General features: G+C 43.1%; 2 protein-coding genes across 8 annotated transcripts in view; one reads left to right on the forward strand and one right to left on the reverse strand.

The window, feature by feature from the left end:
- The window catches only part of dmxl2 (Dmx-like 2), a 44,308-nt gene extending 29,776 nt beyond the window's left edge, over nucleotides 1-14,532 (forward strand). For 4 of the 7 annotated variants that reach the window (XM_078174362.1, XM_078174363.1, XM_033632357.2 and 1 more), the window contains exons 37-54: nucleotides 151-281; nucleotides 830-1,075; nucleotides 3,917-4,107; nucleotides 4,263-4,396; nucleotides 4,493-4,578; nucleotides 4,753-4,954; nucleotides 5,925-6,042; nucleotides 7,277-7,342; nucleotides 8,244-8,330; nucleotides 8,627-8,748; nucleotides 9,046-9,184; nucleotides 10,761-10,821; nucleotides 10,997-11,124; nucleotides 11,216-11,293; nucleotides 11,431-11,522; nucleotides 11,623-11,675; nucleotides 11,782-11,999; nucleotides 12,585-14,532. In XM_078174362.1, the coding sequence (XP_078030488.1) occupies nucleotides 151-281; nucleotides 830-1,075; nucleotides 3,917-4,107; nucleotides 4,263-4,396; nucleotides 4,493-4,578; nucleotides 4,753-4,954; nucleotides 5,925-6,042; nucleotides 7,277-7,342; nucleotides 8,244-8,330; nucleotides 8,627-8,748; nucleotides 9,046-9,184; nucleotides 10,761-10,821; nucleotides 10,997-11,124; nucleotides 11,216-11,293; nucleotides 11,431-11,522; nucleotides 11,623-11,675; nucleotides 11,782-11,999; nucleotides 12,585-12,794 (2,362 nt within the window). In that variant the 3' untranslated portion in view covers nucleotides 12,795-14,532. Of the gene's footprint in view, nucleotides 1-150; nucleotides 282-829; nucleotides 1,076-1,389; nucleotides 1,688-3,916; nucleotides 4,108-4,262; nucleotides 4,397-4,492; nucleotides 4,579-4,752; nucleotides 4,955-5,924; nucleotides 6,043-7,276; nucleotides 7,343-8,243; nucleotides 8,331-8,626; nucleotides 8,749-9,045; nucleotides 9,185-10,760; nucleotides 10,822-10,996; nucleotides 11,125-11,215; nucleotides 11,294-11,430; nucleotides 11,523-11,622; nucleotides 11,676-11,781; nucleotides 12,000-12,584 lie in introns of those variants that run through there. The other 3 variants (XM_078174368.1, XM_078174373.1, XM_078174374.1) reach the window with 2 other exon arrangements.
- A 2,491-nt stretch (nucleotides 14,533-17,023) lies between these two features.
- On the reverse strand, nucleotides 17,024-22,528 carry gldn (gliomedin). Its single transcript, XM_078174375.1, has 10 exons — nucleotides 21,846-22,528; nucleotides 20,607-20,658; nucleotides 20,044-20,061; nucleotides 19,807-19,905; nucleotides 19,196-19,288; nucleotides 18,953-19,060; nucleotides 18,642-18,725; nucleotides 18,428-18,553; nucleotides 18,174-18,324; nucleotides 17,024-17,631 (listed from the first exon to the last, which is right to left on the reverse strand). The coding sequence occupies exons 1-10, from the start codon at nucleotides 22,389-22,391 to the stop codon at nucleotides 17,166-17,168; spliced, it is 1,743 nt and encodes a 580-aa protein (XP_078030501.1). The 5' UTR covers nucleotides 22,392-22,528; the 3' UTR covers nucleotides 17,024-17,165.
- Between the last annotated feature and the right edge of the window lie 2,028 nt (nucleotides 22,529-24,556).

The following is a 24,556-nucleotide window of genomic DNA, read 5'->3' on the forward strand; positions in this document are numbered from 1 at the left end:
TCTTCTTGATGCTAAGCTTAGCTAACCATAACTTGACCCTAGATCAGACAGAAAGCACAAACAAGAAACTGGTATTTATCTTCTCATTATATTCTAGGAAAGTAAGTTGGTTGCGACTTACGGTTTCCCTCTCTGTTGTTGGCTTTGCAGCAGCCAGGCAGAGACCAACCAGTTTACAGGGATGGTGTACCAGGGCCTGTTGCTCAGTGAGAGGAAACGACTCCGCACAGAAAGCATTGAAGAACATATAACTCCCAACTCCGCTCCTGCACAGTGGCCAGGTAACAAAGCTCCTGCCTTACCAACCACTTGCTCCTGTGTGTTTAGATTGAGTTAGACTATTTACTTAAGGCTGAAAAAAATCTTAAAAGGACAACTTTGCTATCAGGGGAAGGCTCTTCATTAACATGTTGGTTGTAATGCTCTCAAGACTTGTTTTAATGAGATTGAAGCTGAATCTGATCCTGATCCAGAATCCTCACAGAATACATAGAAAGGGAAAATGGCATATGTGAGAGCATCAAAGACATGAGTCAGAAAGAATATGAAAAGCAGAGGGAGAGGAAGAGCAGAGCAAAGCAGGCAGTCTGTGTTTATGCAGAGAGGCAGATGGTGTTCTATAATAGGAGCTTCATGGCCTCTGGGAAGGAAATGGAAAGACAGAGACCGATCACGGCATCATGCAAATGTTTCATAAATGGACTCTGTATTTTTCAGAGATAGCGTTTTGTTCTGATGTGGAAGTTTTTTTTTTGTTTTTTTGTTTTGTTTCCAGGTTAATCTCATAAGCAAATGCCATGTTGTGCGTACGTGTGTCCTCTCTCTGCAGGTGTGTCATCCCTGATTTCTCTGTTGACGTCTGCCAGAGAGGAGGACCAGCCGAAGCTCAACGTGCTGCTGTGTGAAGGGGTCATAGCGGTTTATCTTTCTCTGCTCATTCACGGCCTGGGCATACACAGCAGCAATGAACTCTTCCGCCTGGCAGCACATCCCCTCAACAACCGCATGTGGGCCGCAGTCTTTGGGGGAGGGGCCAAAGTCATTATTAAGCCAAAGAGGCCCGAAGCCCCACCAGGTAGAATTATTATTTTGTAGTTTGATTACTGACTTTTATTTCCATCTTCACCATCATTGTTGTCTTTTGTCTTCCTCCCTGGTCTCCATAATCTATCCCTATAGTCTTTTCTCACCGTTGTCCTCTTCTGCTGTATCTGACTCTCTACATCCTGACCTATCTCTGATCTGAGGCACTGCTTCCATCCCTCAGGCCTGTCTAAATACTAACATAGACATACACCTAGTCCTGTCCTGTTGATGCTCCTAAGATGCTGCTGCTGCTGCTGCTATGTCGTGTCTTGTGTGAGTGTGCCCTCTGCCCCTGTGTCCCAGTGCCAGCTGATTTTGAGGCAGCCAGGCCAGAGGAATCTCAAGAGACAGGAAGACCTGAGCAGAGCAGCCTCACCCAAAACCCCACTCCCATCCCCACTGAAACGCAGCGCCCCAAACGACCCCTTCCTCCCGTTTCAAGGGGAGAGGGGTTGGGCACTGTGGCACCAGCAACTGAGGCCAGCTGTGAGTAACTGGGCTGGTGGATTGCAGTGCTGGTTTGCAGGATTGCAGTGCATGGTAATTGTACAGGTTTGCATTGTTGCAGAGTGCTTGACTCACCCCCTTCTCTATCTCTGGTGTGCAGCTACTACTGAATGCCCATAGCAAACAACAAAAGCTCACTAGTGCTATGAAGACATTGTCATCTGTGTTCAGTGTTATGATAAGCCAACAGCTGTGTGTGTGTGTGAATGTGTGTGTGTGTGTGTGTGAGTGTGTGGTGGACTGCATTGCATGTATGTTTTGTAACGTCTCCCATGCTCATCTCATTGTGTCATTCCTATTGTGCGACTGAAGCAACAGCTGGGCCTAGCAAGGAGTGTTCAGAGGCCAAGGCTGAGCAGCCCTCTCAGACTAATTCTGAATCTGAGACTAAACCAGGTACACCTTGAGACAGTGAATACTACTGTAGAGCTGGAAGTGCACAGCTACTTCTGTTTTGTCCCTTTTGTAGCATTTAATGTGTAAAAAGACAGTTAAGAATGTGAATGGACCAGAGGTGAACTTGATTTATGGCTGGGCGCTCGAGATGTTTGTCACTCAGCAGAAATGATTTCTAGCAGAAAAAGTGTCGCTTGACTTTCCTTTCGTGTCGCACACAACTGGAGAATTTTGTTATGTTGCAGACACATCATATTTTGTAGCACAATGTGATTAGGCAGTTTTATTAGCGCTGTCGTGTAGATGGTAGTTTTCACGCCACACAGACTCTGCTGTCTGTCAGCAGCAGCTCCTGTGGATTTAAGAGGCCAGTTGCGGGCCAAACTGCCTTCACCAGGCTGACTGACAGCAGACAAAAAATATTTTCCTTGCCAGCGCCACAGGAAGACATCAACAGTGTTTGTACTTCTTGATTCATTAATTTTATTTCTCACCTCAGTGTAGTGAGTGAGGGGAATCTGCTGCTCACAGACAGACTGGTATGGTGAAGTTAAAAGAACATATAAAGCGGGATATTTGTGTGATTTAAACAGCTGTTTATGCAGATTATGCTTCACTAAACATGACAGAAATTAACCTGGACCATAAAGGAGGTTTCTGGTTATCATGCTGAAACATAAAAACGGTGTGCAACTGTTTAATTTCTGTCAAGCGACACTTATAAAAAGTGTGGCGCGCCCTACCATAAGTCAGGCTGCACTGTATATCAGTAGTTTGTAGTCGAGGTACTAACAACCTCATAGATTGACTGTAGCTCTTGTGTGACTTGATTCAGCTGTTAGTCTGCATCAGCTTTTTTAGATTTGTACAAATGAAGCCATTTCCTCAGTAGCTGTGCCGTATAAGTCTGTTGACTGAACTTGACACTGTTCATTCATATTCATTAGGCCAAAGTAATCTGTGCTCACATTGTGTTTGTGGGGGAGGAAGATATGGGCTGGCATTTAGACTCAATATCACTGTAGAGTCTGAGATAGCTCTCAGCACAGCCAAGAGCCTTTTGAAGAGCTGGGTAGGGGGATCGTAAATGCCAGCCTGTTGACAGGAATCAGTTAGAAAAAAACTGCCCTTTTGAGTGCCCCTGCAAAGATACATGCATGTCTCAAATGCACAGCCATATACAAATGTTACACATCAACGCTTCTCTATCATGTTCCGATTAACACACATTTTAAAAACAAAATAAACATGTTACAGTCACCAACTCATCGTGTTTGCCTCCCTCAAGTGCTGTGGATACGTAAAAAAAAGCTTAACCCATCACTGCTCAACAAATTTGCCATTGTTTGATGTGTTTTCTGTGTGTACTTTGTGCCACGCACTACATCAAATATACACTGATTCAATTATGTAATGGTCTGTGTAGTATCTGTGTGTCTAACTGCACTGTCTACTCTGGTTTGTGTCTTGTCTTGTTTTGTCTGGTGTGATGCCAGAGATAGTCACCCAGGATAATGGGGCAGGTTTGTGCGCAGCCCAGTGTGTCTTGCCCTGTGTTTCCATCCTGAACATTTGTATTGTGTGCATTTGTATCTTTCTTTTCCAAGTGTATCGATTCTCCCTTGTGTGCTATGACTCATCGAAGTCATAGAGCTTAAGGTTATAGACAGGAACTGCATTTTAGGCAGCATTAAGGTTAATTGTAATAGTTAACAATCGTGGATGTAGGGTATGCTGTGCTCTGTGTGGAGTGTGGCCGCAGTTTGCTTCCCTCTGATCTTTTTCTTGACCTTCTTTTGGCTTTAAAATGACGCTGAGTCTCATCATTTGTACAAAACGGCAGCCTACTGCAGTCTGCTGCAAATTGACCGCATCAGAGTTCATTGTTTTTGAAAGCTACTAACTCTTCTTTTTCTCCTCCCTCCAGTGGCTCCCCCTCAGCCTCCAGCGGAGGACGTGGATCGATACAGACGTAGGTTCAACATGAGAATGCTCGTTCCTGGACGCCCTGTAAAGGAGACGCCAGCCACCCCACCTCCTGTGCCCACAGAGAGACCCACATACAGGGAGAAGTTCATTCCCCCGGAGCTGAGCATGTGGGATTACTTTGTGGCCAAAGTAAGACATATAACTCCTCATATGTGGGATCGACTAATGAGATCAGTGATTCATAATCCTCGGGTTATTAAAAAGTTATTCCTCAATCTCTCTCTCCCCCCTTCTGCCTTTTTCATTTTACTTTTTCTCGTCCATCATAACTTCCTCCCTCTCAGCCCTTCCTGCCGCTGTCAGACAGCAATGCTCTGTGTGACTCAGACGAAAGCGGCGCAGAGGATGATGAAGACGACGATGACGCTTTCCTTTCTGACACTCAGATAACAGAGCACTCTGACCCTAACTCCTACAGGTAGGGCTTACCCTCTTGATGTTATTTCCGCCGCCTAATTTGGAGTTTTTGCTTCGGATTTTAAACTTGCTTCATGTCTGTCTGTGTGGTGCGTAGCTGGGCTCTGATCCGCCTGGTCATGGTGAAACTGGCTCATCACAATGTCAAGAACTTCCTCCCTCTCACTGGCCTCGACTTCACAGGTACACACTCACCCTGGCATTGATACTAAACAGATCCTTAAAACAAATATGCAGTAAGATAGACTGAAATATTTTAGTATAATTTGCATAGATATACACACATAAACTATTCTTTGTTGTCGCTGCTCCCTGTTTATAATATATGCTGTATATCTATGCGTGTTTGTGTCACAGACCTCCCAGTCACCTCACCTCTCAGCAACGCTGTGTTGAAGACTTTAGAGAACTGGGAGCAGCTTTTGCTGGAGAAAATGAACAAATTTGACGGCCCGCCTCCCAACTACATTAACACTTACCCGACTGACCTCAGTGCAGGGGGTGGCCCTGCCATACTCCGACACAAAGCCATGCTGGAGCCAGACAACACACCCTTCAAGTAAGTATTAAATCATATTCAGTATGCTGAAATTTAGCCACACTCTCACACTCTGGGGCTGGGTAAGTAAAAGCATTTTTACATCAACATCTACTTTTTCCTCAGAATAGATTATACCAATATACAGTATGGGGCGGCACGGTGGTGTGGTGGTTAGCACTCTCGCCTCACAGCAAGAGGGTTGCCGGGCGTGGGAGCCCTTCTGTGCGGAGTTTGCATGTTCTCCCCGTGTCAGCGTGGGTTCTCTCCGGGCCCTCTGACTTCCTCCCACAGTCCAAAGACATGCAGATTGGGGACTAGGTTAATTGGTAACTCTAAATTGTCCATAGGTGTGAATGTGAGCATGAATGGTTGTTTGTCTCTATGTGTCAGCCCTGCGATAGTCTGGCGACCTGTCCAGGGTGTACCCTGCCTCTCGCCAGATGTCAGCTGGGATAGGCTCCAGCACCCCCGCGACCCTCAATATACAGTATGACTAAGTTACTTATCAACGATGATAAGAAATTGACAGGAAATATTGGTTTTAAATTTGGGACCTCTGTGCTCCAACGCCAACATCACCGCCACAGAGCTTTAGAGAGCAGGCAGGCAAGCAGGTGTCAGATCTGTGCAGAACTACCAGAACAGTAGCACAGACACGTCACCAACACTATGACAATAACATCCAAAACATTAGTTTCACTCTAGTTTCTGTGACAACAGAAATACTTTCAAAACTACTGAAGTCGCACTGTTTCTAGGATTTCTGAGATGTGTTGTTGGCAGTGTAGCATTACTGGGGAAAAAATAGCTCGTCCCCTGAGCTGTTTGATAGTGAGTTTACTGCATCCTTTCAGATTTGAATTTGTCAGGGACGCATACCAAACAACATCACCGCCATAGTATTTAGTAATTTAAACCACTGACTTAAGACCCTTTAGTGGAAGCACCAACTTGTGACCAACTTATGTTTGCCCTTTTTTCCCCTCAGGACCAAGAACCATCAGTCCTTTCCAGCCCGACGGCTTTGGCATTTCCTGGTCAAACAGGAAATGCTTCAGGAGACTTTAATCCGTTACATCTTTACCAAGAAAAGGAAGCAGAGTGAGGTCAGTAGGCTGCTTGCATTTAAATATATCTGTTTGTTTTCAGTTCAGTCTTCATTAGCTATGACGATCAAACCCACCATTAGTATATTTAACAATCCATGTTAGTTCATATTTACACCAGAGTGTTTGCACTTTACATTGTTGTTTTTCTTTTTTTGTTCACTTCCCCTAGCACAGTGACTGTATTGGCCCAAATATAAGACTTTGTTCACTACTTCAAAAGTAGCTTTGTCTCACATTTGAATACTAGAGGTTTAAAAGTGATCTGTAAAACAAAAATATCTTGACTAACTCAAGCTACTCGCACTAAAGTACGGTGTCAGGATCGACAGATGAAGAGAACTTGCAACAGCTGAAAAAAGCAGCTCAAAGTCGGCCATAATAACCACCTAATAGCCACATGACAGCTCTAATGATGGTGATTAATGAGATACATAATAGTCAAAGTGTCATGCAGCTAAGACATGTAGTTTCAACATGTCATGTGAGAAGACAGTGACTGAGTATGTGACTAAAAACAGAGCAAAGTAATATGAACTGTAAAAGGTTATGTTATTTATTCTTCTTTTTTATTTACTTTAATTTAACTTTAATTGTTTTTGCACAGCATGTCCACAATAGATTACCCATGTGCATGGAAAGCTGAATCTACACATAATCCACACAATATTTTGCATTGCAAGACTCTTAAGATTTAAGATGTCTTCCCCATCCATCACTTCCTTGTAATACACAGAGAAGTGCTGACTGAGCTTTTATCTCTGTTGTGGATATTTTTGTTATACTCATTATCATTGCTTTGACTCCTTAGATATCTTTAGTCAAGTACAGGATAGTTCACTGCCTTCTGTGATGTCTGGAACTGTTCATTATTATGTAATCACTTTCATGACAGACTTAGACAAAAGTCCCGTGGGTTATGGTCCCAGATGCTAAGTTTCCTAATATTACAACTTTAATTTCAGTCTTTGTTAAGTGGAGCAACCACAAGACTTCAAATCAAACTGCAGATCCACAGTTCATATGTCCATTCATCCTGCTACATGACTGTTGCTCCATGATTATGACGTGGACTGTGTTTAGAGTTATTTACATCAAAGATCCTATCAACCTTTTTACATTTTCTTTTCATTCCATGTTTTATTTTTCTGTGTTTGTGCATGTGTTTTGTGTTGTGCCGTGATGGTGTGTTCTGTGTTTGTATTGCCTCTGTGTGTGTGTGTGTGTTGTGTAGTCTGTAGAGAACCATATGGACCGTATAAGCCCAAACTGCATAGCAGGAGCTAGCAGTCCCTATAAGGTAGTATCATTTACTGTACCAGCCCAGGCCCTGGCTCTGTCTGTGCATCTGTCTGTTTGGGAGAGTCACTGTAAAGCCAAGCTTAAAGAGGATGAAAGTGTGTTAAAGGAGCTGTGTACGAGACTATGACTATGAGTCGTAGATATGCTCTGAATGTTGCATACAGCTCCTTTAAACTTTAAAAGAAGTATTGTGTGTTCGTTGCATAGGGTTTGCATGTTACACTTAGAGGAAGCACCAAACTGGGTGCAGCTCCTGATGTCTCCTCCCCAGCTTGGCCTGATAGTGACTGCTCTGGCAATTTTTCTGGCATTAAATCTACTCAAGGCTCTCAGGCTTAGATCTAACATCTAATCTTCCCCTCTCACCGGGACACCTAGGCATCCACCCACGTAACCTCACATCTGATCCTTACCAATAACACGTTTCCCCTTCTGTTTCTCACTCCTTTCTCCCGTCTAGCTGGACTGATTCTGCTGGGCCCAAATGTAAAAAACAAAAAGCTCCCCTTAAGAGAGTTGGCACATACAGTAGGCCTACTAACTTGCATGCTCACTGTCAGGGCTGTGAAAGGCTTGCAAACTGTGGAGGGTGTTGTCACCGTGGAATCTCAAATCAGTGGTTAAAACTGTCAGTATTTGTGTATCTTTACATTTACCTTGTGAAAGTTGCTGCACTGTGTGATCATACAACTGGATGGCCCCAAGCAAGTAATTTGGAAGTTAATATTTTCACTGCCCTATTCCTCATAAAAGGAAATGAACTCGACATAAACAGTGTTTATGAAGGATTCGCCTCTAAAAATTCATATTTCAAATTTTCACTCAGTTGCCCCGGAGCTCCCTACTGAAGCTTTAATGTGTCTTGAAACTTGATGTATTGGTTTTCTTGGCTTTTCCAGGTGGAGGCAGATCTGGGCTACCCAGGAGGCAAAGCTAAAATCATTCATAAGGAGTCTGACATAATCATGGCATTTGCTATCAATAAGGTAAGTTGTGTGTGTGATAAAAGTGCTGCAAACTTTATCTTATGAGTCCATATATCCTAATTATTGTGTGTCCTGGAAAGCACTATGTCATCTTGTACCAAGTAAAAGGTAAATAGAGACAGCGGCCTGAGACAGGACCAGATTACATAATCCTTTCCAGGAGTCTTGCTCTGAATTTACAAACACATGTCAGTTCCTTTCTAGCAAAATTAGAGGAACCTGTTGCCAAGTGCACCTTTGATGTTGTCCTTTCCTCCCTCCATGTCTCTCTCCTCCCTGCTTCCCTCCTTTTCCAGGCTAACTCCAACGAGATAGTGTTGGCGTCCACTCATGATGTCCAGGAGGTGGACGTGTCTACTCTGGTGTCTGTCCAGCCCTACACCTGGATAGGGGACGACTTTGATAAGGAGTCCCGCAGGTTAGATTCAGACTGTCTGTCTTTAAAGATACAATTTCAATCATGATTTCAAGTTTTTATTTCTGCATCAATATTTGGCATGGTGCTATTTATTATTGTAAAACAGATAGTAAAATTTTATTCAATGAAGGTTAAAAAGTCTAAAATGTAACTTGGTGAGTCTCACAGACACCCTAGAAGGAGCTGTCTGACTTAAATGTTTTGTATGTTCATAGCTGATTGAGTCTTTCTGCATCATCCATGTTTAAAATGCCTCTCCAGAACATTCTCAGTGACAGGTTACATTTTGTTTTACAGCTCTGACGACATAGACCATCGTTCCTCTCATACCAACATCGCCCAGGCGAGCTCTGTCCCCTTTGCACCTCCACAGATGCCAGTCTCTGCATCGATGCCATGGCTCGGCAGTGGGCAGACGAGCATGGGAGCCAGCGTGGTACGAGTCTTTGCAGCACGAACACAGATACACACAAACACAGCTGGTCAGGGGCATGCAGTTCTTAGTATTAGCCAGTAGGGGGACTCTACATTCTGTTTTTAAGCCCATAGACGACATGAAACGTGCTGTCACTCTCCAGTCTTTTTATTTTGTAACATACATCAGATGCATTAGTAAAGTTTAGGACTTATTAACCCAAAATGTAAACATGAGACAAACTTCTGTTTTATAATTGAATTAATTCTACAGTACATGCCCCCTGCACATTTTGAGCAGAAGTTTGTATTTTTAATTCTTATCAACGTCGAGGCAAACTGAGCCACGTCGACTAAACAGCTGGCCTGCTGAGTCTATGGAGGCTGATACAGAGAGGGGGTGTGTGTGTTTGCACGGCAGAGATGGACATATATAAACACAGATAGCAGCAGGTCTCACAGCCGGCAACCCAAGGTACAGATTTGCGTCACGCTCACATGCAGCCAGGGTTCTCCATGTCCCAGCCATGTTGATAAATGCTGGGTGTGATACATTGAGCAAGACAGGACAGTGAGTGTCATACAGGTTCAGTGGATTACAGAAGGGGCTTTCTTAAGGGTGCAGGGGCGGCTGGTTAGTTAAGATCGCAGCCGATTAATGGCCTTGTAGTCTCTAGCATTGTATTGCTCAGCAGTAAAGAACCTGCACAGTAACAGGGTGTCTGCAGGTCCTTAAAAATGCCTTAAAATGTCTTTAATTCAATTGTATAAATATTAAGCCTTAAATCTGAATGAGTCAAGCTGCATTAAATTCCACATTTCTGATGTTACAAATCTACCACTGAACCTAATACTGTCCTTTTACTCTATATTTGCATTTACCTGTTGGCAAAATATAAATTAACCTAACTCACTCTAAAAAATTGTATTACTATATAAAACCTACCTCTGCATGGTATATATATAAGAAGATGATTTGTCCAAAAATCTGTCTCACATTATCTTGAAAGATCCTAAGAAGCATTAAATTGAAGTGTCTGATACCATTAGACACCCGAGTAAGACATTGTTTATTTCTCCTGACAGATAAATGTAAGTATAATAACAAATTAGATTGGTAAATCATAACAGAAATATTGATACAACAGTAAATATTGTTGACATTGAAAACTCAGTTGCATCAAATATTTATGGGAACATCCTGCAGTTTTTGTCTGCCTCAGTTACTGTGTAGGATTTTCCTAAAAAACAATGTAAAGCCTCGTGCAGAGTTAATCCCTCTCAATCATCACGTGTGTGTGTGGCTGTATATATTTCTCCTGGGACTCAGCCTTCTGCCTGTGTTATTTTATTATCTGTGTTCGGGATGTTTATGGGCGTGTTCCACCACAGCGCTCAGGTGAGGTCGGGGCTTTATAAAAAGGTAGCGACCAGGTGCCAGACCATAAACAGCAGGCATTCAAGAGACAATTGTATTTGTCATGCTGAATAATAAGCCGACAGAACACAAATAAAAGTTTTTTTTCAACTAAAAACTATAATTCATCTTGCACACATTGTGCTTCACAATCTAGATTGATGTCTTTATTGTTTTTCAGATAATGAAGAGGAATCTAAACAATGTGAAGCGAATGACATCCCATCCCATATATCAGTATTGTAAGTGGCTACACTGGAGCGTGTGCACAGGAGGTCATCATTATTATACATTTTAATTTTGATTTCTTTTGGTTAATTTCTCCCTATCTCCCTTCTCCTCGCCCTGTCTTTGTCCTAATTCTCTTTCTGTGTGCGTGCGTGTGTGTGTGTGTGTGTGTGTGTGTGTGTGCTTTAGACATGACAGGGGCTCAGGACGGGAGTGTGAGAATGTTTGAATGGAACAGACCTCAGCAGCTTATTTGCTTCAGACAAGCAGGCAATGCCAGAGTCACCCGGCTTTACTTCAACTCCCAGGGCAATAAGGTACACACTCTCGTACACATACACAAACCGCGGTGTCTGTGTTTTGTCTATTCAGTGTGATTGTTTTGATTGCTCTGCTCTCCTCTTGTAGTGTGGAGTTGCTGACGGAGAGGGCTTCCTCAGTCTCTGGCAAGTCAATCAGACGTCCTCCAACCCCAAACCCTACCTGGTGAGGTTCCTTCCCACCTCCCTCACCTCCTCAATCACCACTCCAACACACACATGCACATCTTTAGTCAAAAACAAAACACGAGTCATTAAAATTGACACGTATTGTTTGTTTTCTTGTGCCGTTCCTGCTGATAGAGTTGGCAGTGCCACACTAAGACCTGCGGTGATTTTGCCTTCATCACATCCTCAAGCCTCATCGCCACAGCAGGACAGTCCAATGACAACAGGTCAGCATCTGTACTGAAGAACACCTCTATCAGGCCAACACTAATATGTCTCTGTCAGTGTCAGCTGACTAATGTTATCCTTGGTTTACTTTGTCCACAGAAATGTTTGCCTGTGGGATACTCTGATTTCACCTAGCAATACCATGGTCCATGGTAAGATATCCCAAATCCTTCACCCAGCCTGATATATAATGATTTTCCCTGTACTCTAATTTGTTTTGTGACCCAATTGCACATTTCTTCCCGCCCACCCCTTCAGCGTTCCCCTGCCATGAGAACGGGGCCACTGTGCTGCAGTATGCTGCGAAACAGCAGCTGCTCATCACTGGAGGCAGAAAGGGCTTTGTGTGCGTGTTTGACATCCGCCAGAGGCAGCTGCTCCACACTTTCCAGGCCCATGACTCAGCCATCAAGGCCCTCGCACTGGATGCCTTCGAGGACTTCTTCGTCACCGGCTCTGCAGAGGGCAACATGAAGGTGACACACTGCTCCATCACTCACTCACAAATTTGCAGTCATACTGTGATTGTGTACTCAGGATTAATGTCTTATTCTAGGTACAGACCTACTCGAGAAAATACCGCTCTTTCCATTCAGCCATTTTTAAATTGTCTTTGTCATGTCCTACGGTCGTAGGTCATATGTTTGACCTATTCTACACTACCCCCTCGATCTCCAGTGGTACTGCTCAGTTTTGTCCATGTGTCAATATATAGACGATGTCATCGCAGAGTATGGAAAGAAAGCTCTGTCAGTGTCCTAATAGGAATCTAAATGAGCCATTAGCCTTTGTTAGATTCTTAATACTCATGATGTCATGCAGGTTATGGACATTTGTCAGCTTTGAAATCAGCGGTTATTAATTTGATGCTGTTTAACAAAGAACAAACCACTTTGAGAAAGTGTCACAGCACTGTAATTAAATTTGGCACATGACAATCAGAGTGGCATGCTCTGCATAATAAAAACGATGAAGACCAGCAGGCTGGTTTGAAAAAGGAAGAAAAGAATCTTAACACCTGTCCCATTCTCTCTCTCTCTCTCTGCTCTCTCTGTCTCCAGGTGTGGAAGTTAAGTGGTCACGGCCTCATGCACTCTTTTAGCACTGAACATGCCAAGCAGTCAATCTTCCGAAACATCGGCGCCGGCGTCATGCAGGTGGAGACGCGGCCAGGCAACCGCATCTTCACCTGCGGAGCAGACGGCACCCTGAAGATGAGGGTCCTCCCCGACCGCTACAATATCCCCAGCAGCTTGGTCGAAATCCTGTAACGCCTACTTCCACTTCTGAGGGTCCAAAGAGGAAAGAGACAGGAAGAAAAAAAAAAACACAAAAAGCTTACGTAACACTCGCTAGGCATTAATAGAATAATTGATGGGGGAAGAGTTAGTCAAAAGGTCACCATGCTTTTGGCATCTTACAGAGTGTGCAGTGTTCATGGGTTTACTGTCGATGTAAATCATATCCACAATGGAAAACGGAGCTGCAAATATTTTTTTTCCCCCAAAGGCTGAAGGCAAAGTTACAAGCAAAAGGTATCATACTTGATTTTAAAGCTAGTTTTATTGTAATTTTATTGAAGAATCTCTACTCTTAGAGTGTGTCCATAGGGAAGCTATGCATGTCCTGTTCTCGTTACGCGGTGCAATCACAGGTCTATTGATAGTGCTCTGTAAAAGTGCTCAAGCAAAAATTTTAAAAGTGTGTAACTGTCGTCATTTTGTGCCCACAGCTGAAATCTCTTAGCATCTACTGTAACCAGCACTGTGGTTTGTTATTAAGTCAGTGGTTTCCAGTGTGAATCGAGTTGTTGGAATCTGCATTTTGTTTCAATGGTTTTGCCCCCCCGCCCAGCCACCTGCCTTTTGCCCGGCTTCTCTCAGCCCTCAGCCCCCATGGAAGAGTCAATGGTGCATCGCTGCTGTAGTGACACCACCCCCCAAACCCCAACCTCCATGCACCCTCACTCTCCTCTCACTGGCTGCCCGTCACTCACTCTGGCCTCTCCTGGTTTGGGTTCGACCCGGCTCGGTGAGGTCCTTGAGCGTGTGTGTTCACTCTGCTGTGTCTGTCATCTGTATGCCTGCCCGCCCACCTGCCCTCAAATGCCTGTTTGTGTGGCCGACTCACTGCTAGAACATTCCTGTTTGGAAGATGATGTGTTTTACTCCTGTGACTGTGATTTCAATGTTTCCATCTGTCTGGTCCGAACCCAAATGCCCACCCACCCAGAGCAGAAACACAAAGGTTCACTTCTGGTTTTGCACAAGATATTCTTGATTTTTTTTTTTTTAAATTAATTTTATTGTATTATTTAAATTATTTATATGTTTGTTTGGTTGACCATTCCTATTTAACTTATTGCCTTTTATTTTAGGAATGTAAGGGGTTTTACTGTATCTGACTGGGAGATGTGCAACACAGTCTACTGTATGTAAGTGTGTGTTACCTCGCTAGTTGTTTTTACTGTTTCATCCATAAGGAATAGATATTTGCACTCAAATTCTGGAGACACTAAAAGTTTATTTCAAATAAATAGGATATCAAAGAAGAAACTGTTATATACAAATGAATGTCTGGCTTTATTTGGCCTAGTAGTAAAATGTTTGAAATAGTTTTAATATATAAATTATATAAATATATATATATATATATGAAATACCACAACAGCTTGTAAAAACATGAAAGCATTTCTTTATTTTTTGGTTTGTATCATACCAGCTGGATTAGTTGTAACTTTTGTTAAGTGTATGTATGGTATTTATTAAAGAGATTGTGTTTCTCTCCCTCTTTCTGCCCACTATGTGTAATGTATGTAGCTTAAGTGTTTTACCAATGGTCCTACTGGTGTCTGGTGTGTATGTGTGTGTGCATGTAATAATGCAAAAGAAGCCAATATCATGGGTAGACGCTTACTAGGGCACTTGAGCCTGGAGGTGTGTGAGAGAACAGGTCATGGTCAGAGTTTTACCTTTGTAAAGTGAATAAATTCTTTTTATTTCATCAGGGTGATTTGGCGCTGTTGTTTGTTTGTAATTTTTCTGTCAGGAGGAATAAGCAGTCAGTGGGGACCGTGCTGCTGCGTTACAGAGGCAGGCGGACTGTGTGCATGTACAGAATATAAGAGGATACAACAAAATACATAAAAGATAATGGTCATGCAAAAACACTAAATAACTTACAACACAGAGGGACACAAAAGTTATAAATTCAATCTGTATAAATTATGAACTGTTCGATACAAAATGCTAAAAAGTTTTCACACTGTTAGTAACTCCAAAATCTCACATATACATTGCAGATAGGAAATAAAAACAGCAGTATTTATTTTTGACAATATCACAAGAATAATTTCCTTCAGTGACATCTTAGTACTGACAGGAACTCTCTACAGGAAGAAAAAGTTGAGACTGATGTGTACATTAGGCTTAAGCGATATGTATTTTTTCATATCTTCATACAGTCCTGACATTTTGACGTATTTGTGTAAAAAAAATAAAAAAATAAAAAAATAAAACAAAGAAAAGAAAAACTTAGAAGTTGAGCTACTGGTAATGGAAGTCATTGTAGCATGTATGTCAATGGGTTAGTTAGCATGCACACTAATATTCTACTATTATTCAAAGTATGACGATATTCTGAATTTTATGTTGGTCATATAAACAACATATTCAGTTTAGATGTCTGCATTAGCATTTCCCAATTAAAACGTGACATATGACGGTATTAATCAGGTGTTAATAGCATCATTTGGCCATGTAAAGAGCGTGTTTAGAATATATGTCTCAATGGACCCTTAGCTAAGTCCCGCCGCCAGACACAGACTGACCAATCATAGTGTAGAATCAGACCAGGGTCTGACAACAACACAGCTGTGCTCCATTGACTCTAATGCAGTTGTTTCCGATTTCCTTCATTTTTAGGCTGGTTTTGTGGATTTGGAGCTAAATGTTGTGCCTGGGGCACGTCGTGTATTAATGATACTCGTTACCTGGAGAGGTTGGAAAAAGATATACGTTTCTTCCCTGTTCCAAAACCAAAATCAGACCCTGAAAAGTGTAGGGTTAGCTAGCTAGCTACTGAAGATATAGCCTACTGAATGTATACACATGCTGCTTTTGCTTTTTAATGATTATAACAGTGAAAAAAAAGCCGACCCTGCTGTACAGGAACCAGTGAAGGGAAGCAGGGGAACTTTGCTGATATTCAACCAGCTGTGTCATCGCAGTGTGCACAGATGAACATTGTTTGACTTCCCCCAGAGATCCTGTAATGGGGGCGAAGCCAAACACCGCTCATCTGCACACACTGTGATGCCACACAGCTGGTTCAATATCAGCAAAGTTTCCCTTTTTTATTCAGTGTCTTGTGTGGCGATCAGCAGTGATGTGGTGATTCACTTTTACACTGTGATCTGTAGCCTACAGTTCGGCTTTAGATTCTAACTATCTTTGTCTTTTTAACCTGTTGTTGCTGCTGAGTCAGTTTGACATCCTGGATATATCCTTCAAACACACACTGTAGACCCCTCTGTCTGCTTCTCTCTGGAATCACTGTTTCATTTTTCCAAAAAATATGTTAATATTTCTTCAGGGGAAAAGCCAACATTTCTTTGTAGAAGGAGAAAAACACCTACTTTTTGACATTATGAAAGACTTTGATATCAACAGATTTTCGAATATACGCAAATACTGCAGTGCTGACCTTTTCAAGAAGGTGGCTGAAGGAATGAAAAAGAGAGGCAGTGTTCGCATGGTCACGTTCAAAAACTTTGAAGAAATCCTATTTTGATGCAAGGAAGCAAAATGACAAGCAGCTCCAGCTGTTCCACTTTCCTGTATTTTAATGTGATAATCGACACGTTAGGGCACTTTAATCAGAGAATGCACAGCTGCATGTAAATATGAATATTAGTGGAATATTCATTTTCAGAAAAACAGGAATATTTTGTGCATTTAAACTGAGTCATTAGCCGTTGTTTAGCCTACAATGTTGTGTGTCTAATACGCAAGTAGCCCACTTAAACACGTCTTGCTTGGCTTAAATATTGACGACCCGTAGAACAATGAATAAATAGGAAACTAGCGCCCTTCTTGCTGATGGACTTGATGACACACGTCAATGGGCTGAACAGAGATGATGTGTTAGATAACATCATGTGTCTAAGAAACTGTTTTTTTTAGTTGGGGGGAGTCATTTCAAGGTAAAGTTATATGTGGCAATACTCCCAAACAAGGGCAGAGGCAATTTTTCTTTCTTACTAGTCCTGTAACGTTATCCCTTCCATTCACTGTCACCATCATTCTCAGCTCGACTGCCTGTTCCACCAGTAGAGACTGACCTCTGGTGGTGCTTGCTGTGCACTACAATACATCGCCTCAATACAGCATCTCCGTATCAGTTTAATAGTAAGAAGAGCGTCTGTATTTTTGATGGATTTGAAAATCATGTCTGGATTTTTAAATTCCCCAGAATACAATAATACCATGATACAGCCCAAGCCTAGTGTACATCTGTCTCGAAAACCTAAATTTGATCATTTCCAAAGATGGAGTGAGTAGTTGGCAGTCAGCAGGCATTTGGCTCTCACTACGTAACAGTCACGCCTGCATGTTGTCTGTCGTGTTCAGATGGTGTGTTTTTCACTCGTCTGAGATGAAGTGGACCACGTAGAGCTTAACGTAGCCATGGTCCCACACATACAGGTGTCTGTCCTTCGGGCTGTAGGAGAGCATCGCCAGCACTCCGCCTGGAGACCTCAAGTCAAAGGTCACGTTCACCGGCTTTCCCTTCAGCAGGTCAAAAGCAAAGGTGACTCTGGTGTCTTTGGTGTCGGTGACGTACAGGACGCCGCAGGCGATGAAGGCGTTGCCAGCCTTGGTGCGGGGGTAGGTGGTGTTTATGTAGGAAGTGACGGAGAAGGTCTTCTGGTCCAGCTGGGCCACCGTGATGCTTTCATCTATGCTGGAGGCAAAGATCAGCCACAAGCCGTTCTCGTCTGCTGCCAGTTTGAAGTAGGTCTTGGAGTTGTGGAGCAGGTAGGCGAGATTGTGGTACAGAGCATTTTCTATGGTAAGAGTGTGAAGCCTCTTGGTGGTGAAGTCAAATCTGTGAACAAACAAGCAGCAAGTTGTTAATGAAGTGGAGCGGAACAAATGGATATGATAGCAAGGTTCAAGGTTATTGTCCCCCCCATGGGCAAATTTGTTTTGCAACTACAAATGGAAAACATCAACAACACATCAACACAAAAAATCACCAGAGCTAGAGCACACCAAGTAATATAACACGTACAAAGTTTGCAAAAGAACTGCAAGGGATACAGCCAGAGATCTACTCGCTATTAAGCATATCAGTCGCAATTGGGATGAAGGAGACGTGAAATCTCTTGGTCATCTTGTGGACGTACAGGGGGCTGAAGTTTAAACTCATCCAGGGGTGGATGGTCCTGGCAGTCCAATAAAGCATTACTGCTGCTAAGGACCTGGTGGCCAGTTGTAAATGTTGAAGAGCTTGGCCGGACTTCTCCCCGAAATCCTACTGTCAATGTTGACAAAACATCCAAGTGTATTCTCTTTGGACAGGTTTAGATATCCAAACCAAGCAATAGTGCAAATAGTTGAAACAGATTCAATGAAATGTCGCCTCACCTGGCAATGCTGGAAGTACCGGCGATGTGATAATAGAAGGAACCGTTGTGAACAGTGTGGCCGCAGCCCTGGTAGAACTTTCTAACATCCACAGTGTCGCTGCTGCTGTTCTGGAAGGAGGCGATGCTTTTATACTCCTTCACCACACGACCTGGGGAAGAGCAAGCAAAATGTTCACTGCTTGAGCTAATTATCAGAGATCCCACAGTTTCTCATCTCTGCATTGCTTCGATGGTCCTCTGCATCCAACCTACCAGAAAAGTGTTCCGCCACCCAGATTCGCTCATCATTCAGCTGAGCAGTGTCTTTCATCCACGTGCCAAATGTGCTCTCCATCTTTGACACATTCCTGGGGTTGATCAGAGACTTAATCAGGCACTCTGAGGGGAAACAAAACAAGCTTAGATGCTCACATCTCTACCACAGAGCACATATCATACATGTAGAAACAGTTCTTTGAACACGCACCGTTCTTCTTAACAGGTTTCCCGTGTAGCTTCACAGCCTCCTTTACAGATGAGGTCTCATCATTTGGAATTGCGTGTAACAGCCCTGTTACAAACAAAGTCATTTTACGTTATTCACAGTGTTTACACATGGTGTGCGCTTGACAAAGCGATCTCACAGAGTCCATGTGGTAGGTGCTCTGGAACTTTCGATCATGTTACACAGTCTTCCTCAGCAGATGGAGTTGCCCAGTTTTAATGGAATTGTAGTTACAGTAAACCTTCAAATTTCAATTTCAAATCCATTTGATAAGGTCAACAAAGGCCTCTTACCCAGGGTATGAGCAGCCTGAAGGTTGGCTCTGTGGTGCCTTGTTCTGGGAGGCCCCTGAGGACCAGGAGGTCCTGGGGGACCAGGAGGACCTGGAGGACCAGGAGGGCCTGTACAAAGAATAGAGAACGAATTGTAAACCCTCTTGATGTACAAAATAAGGTTTATTCTTATATTGAAAGACTTTTTTTGCAAATCAAAATGGTTTAAGCGACACCATATCATGAGTGTAAAGCTCTACTTGCCCTCAATAATGACATCATTGGATGGTTGTCCCTTCTCTCCAGGTGGACCAGCTTCTCCTCGCTCTCCTTTTTCACCAGGTTCTCCTTTCTCACCTGAAGGAGGACATTATGCCAAATAGCTCAGAGACTGCATTCATAAACTCAATACACTTGACCCTATTGTTAAAGCCATGAACTATTCCATTGACTTCCTCTGGTGAATCATGCAATCTGCGGTGAACACAGTGAAGTGGGAGAACACTGGGTAGGAGTATCCGGTTCATTTAGCAGGAGCCCAAAACCACAGAGATGAATAATGTTAACAGAGAATGTGAGAGAAATCAGCTGTTTCAACCTCTTCAGTCATTCACTGTGGATAAAGTCTGACATCATTATGATACACAGATAAATCTGGAGTGTGTTAGTATGTTCTGAGTTTGTGTCTTTGTGTGTGTGTGCATGGTTTAAAGTGGCTGCGTGTGCGTCTTGGTATTTTTAACCCCAGGTTATACTCAACCCTTTGACTGTCACATTGTAACCGTAGTTCTTCACTAAAATGGCCAGCGTTGCCCGAGGCATTGATACAAATAGATGGTGAGTTAAAACAGAATAGAGCCTCACTTTTTCTTTACCTTTTTTTCCTCTTTTCCCATCAGCCCCGGGCACTCCATTCACTCCTGGGATGCCATCAGTCCCATTGTGGCCGGGCATACCGTCCGCACCGGGCAAACCTACAGTAAGACAGAAAAGTCTTCACCATGGACTGAGTGGAAAACACATTGAGCAAAGATATGGGTCAGTAAACCTCAAAGGAGACATACAGTGTGGCTGGTTTTTAAATTTGGATCCAGATTTAAGGGTTCACTTACCAGGCGGTCCCGGTGGTCCTGCAACAGAAGGTTAGAGGATGTTAGTGGATAAAAGGTGATATTCTGGACATGAGTAGGTTGCTTAAGCATAGTTTTCAAGGGGACACAAGGGACGCATCCCCCTTAATATTGAGAACATATACATTCGTCCCCACCAATAAAAACATGATATTAGCAGAGGACTTTTATTCTGATGAAATTAAAGACATTTCCACCATAAATAGCTGCAGAAAGGGCACACATTGGTGCATAAAAATTCACTAGAATGCAGAAAATTATGTGTCTGATGAAACTCCCCTGTCTTATAGGTGTCCCTCTATATGTTGAGAGAAAACGTGTTCTCTTGGTAGGCAGTGGTTTCCAACTGGTCCAGCCACGGGGTCCAGATTTCTCCTTAGTTCAAGTGTGCTGAAAACTCACTGTACTTCAAAGCAAAGTGTATTTTTTACAAACTTGACACACACAAGACACTTGGGGTCCATTCAGAATGGAACCATGACCCACTTTTGGACCGTGACCCACCAGTTGGAAACCACCAGTTTAAAGTATATGGATAGACATACCGGCGATGCAGACTCCTTTGGTGCTGTTGCAAATGTCGATCAGCAATTTTATCTGAAGAGGAAAAGAAAACATAAAAATGTGATTAAAATACATCTATAACATCTACAGTATGGGGTGATGGAGCAAAAATAGCTGTGGGCCCCCACTGATGCTCAGTATCACCAGTGGCGGAAACATTAAGATACTTTACTTACATAAAAGTAGCAATGCACCTCCATAAATATACTCCATTATAATTTAAACTGTTATTAAAGTAAAAGTATATTTATTTTTTTCATTCATTTTCCATAACCGCTCATCCTGTTAGGGGTCGCGGGGCGCTGGAGCCTATCCTAGCTGACACTGGGGAAGAGACATAGAGACAGACAACCATTCAACCTCACATTCACACCTACGGCCAATTTAGAGTCACCAATTAACCTGCATGTCTTTGGACTGTGGGAGGAAGCTGGAGTACCTGGAGAAAACCCACGCTGACCTGGGAAGAACATGCAAACACCACACAGAAGGGCTCCCCTACCCTGGGTTCAAACCAGGAACCCTCTTGCTGTGAGGCAACAACGCTTACCACTGCGCTACCACTTACCACTCATTGTACCGCCCCCCCTCCAAAAAAAAATATTATTATAAAAGTTAAAAAAAAGTAAAAAAAAAAAGAAAAAGAAAATTAAATAAATAAAATAATAAAAATAAAAGTATATTCTTCTTCTTATAATTATTATTATTAGCAATAATAATAATAAATATGAAAGTTTTACTAATCATATTTTCTAGTATGTAGAATCTTGATTTACAAAGCAGCTATAGCTAAATGTTGTGAAGTGTACTGCATATTTTCCTCTTTAATGTTGTGGAGTAGCAGAATTTGTAGCATAATATGGGAATACTTAAGTACAGTACATGACTTTAAAAAACACTTGAGGGCCTTGGGATTATGTAATAATGCAGGTGTTGCCTTAAGGCCCTTTTTATTTCACTCTGCATCTTGCCAGTGGTGCCAACAGCGTCACCAAACAAATAGGCAGTTAATCAAATTACCACAGGCGGGAACCTGCTGACCTCTGATGGTCACAGGCCCCAAAATTATTGTCCATTTAAACCAGTGGGTGATGCAGCATTATTCAGCAATGACAAAATAATAATCTAAGACTGTGTTCAGTATTTATTAAATCTATTTCCCTGTATGCCCTCATTCTTTTTCTCTCATATACAGTCCACCAGCAGGTATCTCATCTCACCGGCACCATGGAGTAAGTCATCATCATCATCATGTCATCCTGCACGTGTGCCTTGTGGTAACTCTGGCTGTGTTGGTGCTTGTGCTTCATCTCATTCTTCATCTTCTTCTCTGCTTCCTCTCCCACCTCCTGGCTGACCTCCTGCTGACTGACCTCCTGTTCATCCCCCTGGGGAATCTCCTGCACCTCTTGCTGTAGCTCCTTCTCCAGCTCTTCACTTCTCTTATTCCTTGAGTACTGGTACTGATACTGAGGCTGTTGCCCCGCACTGGCCCGCATCCCCGCCGCTCCTCTCGGCACCTCCTGGAGGAACTCCACCACGGAGCTCTGCTCCACCTCTGTCAGCTTTGCCCCTGTCTGCTCCAGCAAGACACGCTGCTGATTCTGCTGGACCAAGAGCACTAGGAGGCCCACAGAGTTCATCAGCGCCACAATGCACGTCCCGTACAGCACCATCCGCTGAGGGAGAGTCATGCTGGGGGTCGGGATCCACATGGTTACCACTTCACCTCCTCTTTTCTGAGGGTCACCCACCAACTTCAGCATTCACAGGAGGATACAGCTCCAGCACAGCAGAGAATAGAGAAGGTCAAAGTCAAACAGGACAGAAAAAGTCCTCGAGGTTGGCACCAAAAATCTATTTAAACTAGAGTCAAACTAATCCAAAGGAAGGAGAAGAAGGAGGAGAAGGTGAAAGAGGAAAAAAGGAAGTTCTTCGCTGGAATTCAAGGTGTTGTCCACGTTATCTGAAAGTTACAAATAGAGTCCAGTCAGCTTTAGTGTCTGTGCTCCAACCGGGTTGTCTTTCTGAAGGCAGACTGGTAAATACAGTGCTTGTTGTGTTGTTCGCCAAGTGGAGAAGGGGTTGTGTATATGTGTGTGTGTGTGTGTGTGTGTGTGTGTGTGTGCGCACATGCAAACCAGTAATGTAGGAGTGGGCATTACACAATCTTCTGGGCTTGTCTGGGATGAAACCCCCGCCTGTTCAGTCACCTGATTTATATTCAGCATAACCCATTCTACTGCACCGCCGTGGGCAGACTGACATCACACACACACACACACACACACACACACACACACACACACACACACACACACAGACATACACATTTGCACAATGTACGCACAAAAGTACTCACATACATAACACGTGAAAGCTTGAGTAACACCAGACAAACTGACTGGTCATTGATGTTTACAGACTTTTACACATTATCATTATTATTATAAGTCATAGTAGAAGTACAACAGAGCCAATGTTGAATGAAAAGCAAATACATGACATCAAAATGCATTAACATCATTGTAGTTCCCACTGAGTTCATGTCCACTCCTGCATCCTCCCATCATTTCTCCCCCGGCACTGATCCATGTCACATCCTCACAGCTTCCATCCACCAACTGCAACCATGACCCATTTCCATTGCTTTGATTTGGGCCAGAAAAGTGACATTTCACCGCAAAGATGACAGGAAAAAAAAACTCCAGGCATTTGAGGCATCCTTCACTGTGAAAGAGAGTTGGTGCTTCCCCTTTTTGACTCAAGTGCAGGTTCTGTTATTACTGTAATAACAAATTTTGTTTCAATAAGACGGTTAATTGGCCTCTCTGGCGATGTGGAGTGGGGCTGGATTCATGTAGCTGACCTACATGCTCTTACAGCCTTATTATGCCCCATATAACTTTGATGCCCCCACACACACACACACACTCATGCACAGGAAGAGGTAGAGAGAGAAATATAAAGCAGTATTACTGTGAGATTGCGGTCCTGGTCTCTGTTGACCGGAGCTGCAGTATGTGGGCTCCTGCCTGAGGCTGTAGGTTACCGACAGCCAGTTGTTGGACAGCTTGAATCGCTCTAGCAGATGTGTATACGTGTAAGCACATACGGTCTTAAGAGCACTGAGGTCGTTCCTTTGTTGTCTCTCATTCACTGCGCTCTGAGCTCGACCAGCTGAGACTAGGAACAAAAAGCAACCATTCGTTCCACCTCTCTGATTTAAAATACTCAAGGGAAAGACTGCACCACAAGGATCTTAAAAATATTTTTTATAATCTTTGCAAAGCAGCTAAATGAAAGCGAGGATGCATTAATAACAGCATGTCAGCATGCCCACAAAATCTTCTCACCCTCTGGTCTCTCAGTGACCTTTGCTGGTTCTGTTCTCTCCCTTCCCGAGGTGCAGCTGCTGGGAGAGTGGCCTTATCTTGCCTCTTACCATAGAGCTGAGAGATTCATGTCCATCCTGCTGCTGCAAGCCAAGGACACCCAGATGGACACGTATTCCCACAAACTTTATCCTCCCACCCATCTCTTTTCTCTGTCCAAGTGCCTTTTTTTCTCTTTAAACTGTTATCTATGAAGTACCACAAGTTTAATTATTTAGAAACTACAAGTCAGCAAAGTCACTGAGAATTAAAAAAACAGAATAAATTGCATTAAAGGGACAGTTCGGATTTTTTGAAGTGGGGTTGTATGAGGCACTTATGCATAGTCAGTGTATTACCTGAGCAAATTTATGGCTGTGGACAGGGGGGCAGCAGCAAAACATATTTTCACAGTCTGTTCCAACAGGGAGGCCGTTAACAAATGGAGCGACACCCGCAAGCTACTTCAGGCAGTCAGCTCGAGCTGCTCTGATTCATACACACACGTCATACGTCACTCTACATATGTTATCTACAAAACACACCCTCCCAATTTG

This window comes from Epinephelus lanceolatus, chromosome 2 (assembly GCF_041903045.1).
Source record: "Epinephelus lanceolatus isolate andai-2023 chromosome 2, ASM4190304v1, whole genome shotgun sequence".
Taxonomy (NCBI): Eukaryota; Metazoa; Chordata; class Actinopteri; order Perciformes; family Serranidae; genus Epinephelus; species Epinephelus lanceolatus.

What these genes read in the sequence shown, in the direction of transcription:
- gldn (XM_078174375.1), bottom strand. Translation starts at nt 22,391, where the DNA reads ATGCTGAAGTTGGTGGGTGACCCTCAGAAAAGAGGAGGTGAAGTGGTA. An exon ending in TGGGAAAAGAGGAAAAAAAG is followed by an intron (nt 19,289 to 19,806) that starts GTAAAGAAAAAG and finishes GTCCTCCTTCAG; the next exon opens with GTGAGAAAGGAGAACCTGGT. An exon ending in TCAGGCTGCTCATACCCTGG is followed by an intron (nt 18,726 to 18,952) that starts GTAAGAGGCCTT and finishes TGTTTGTAACAG; the next exon opens with GGCTGTTACACGCAATTCCA.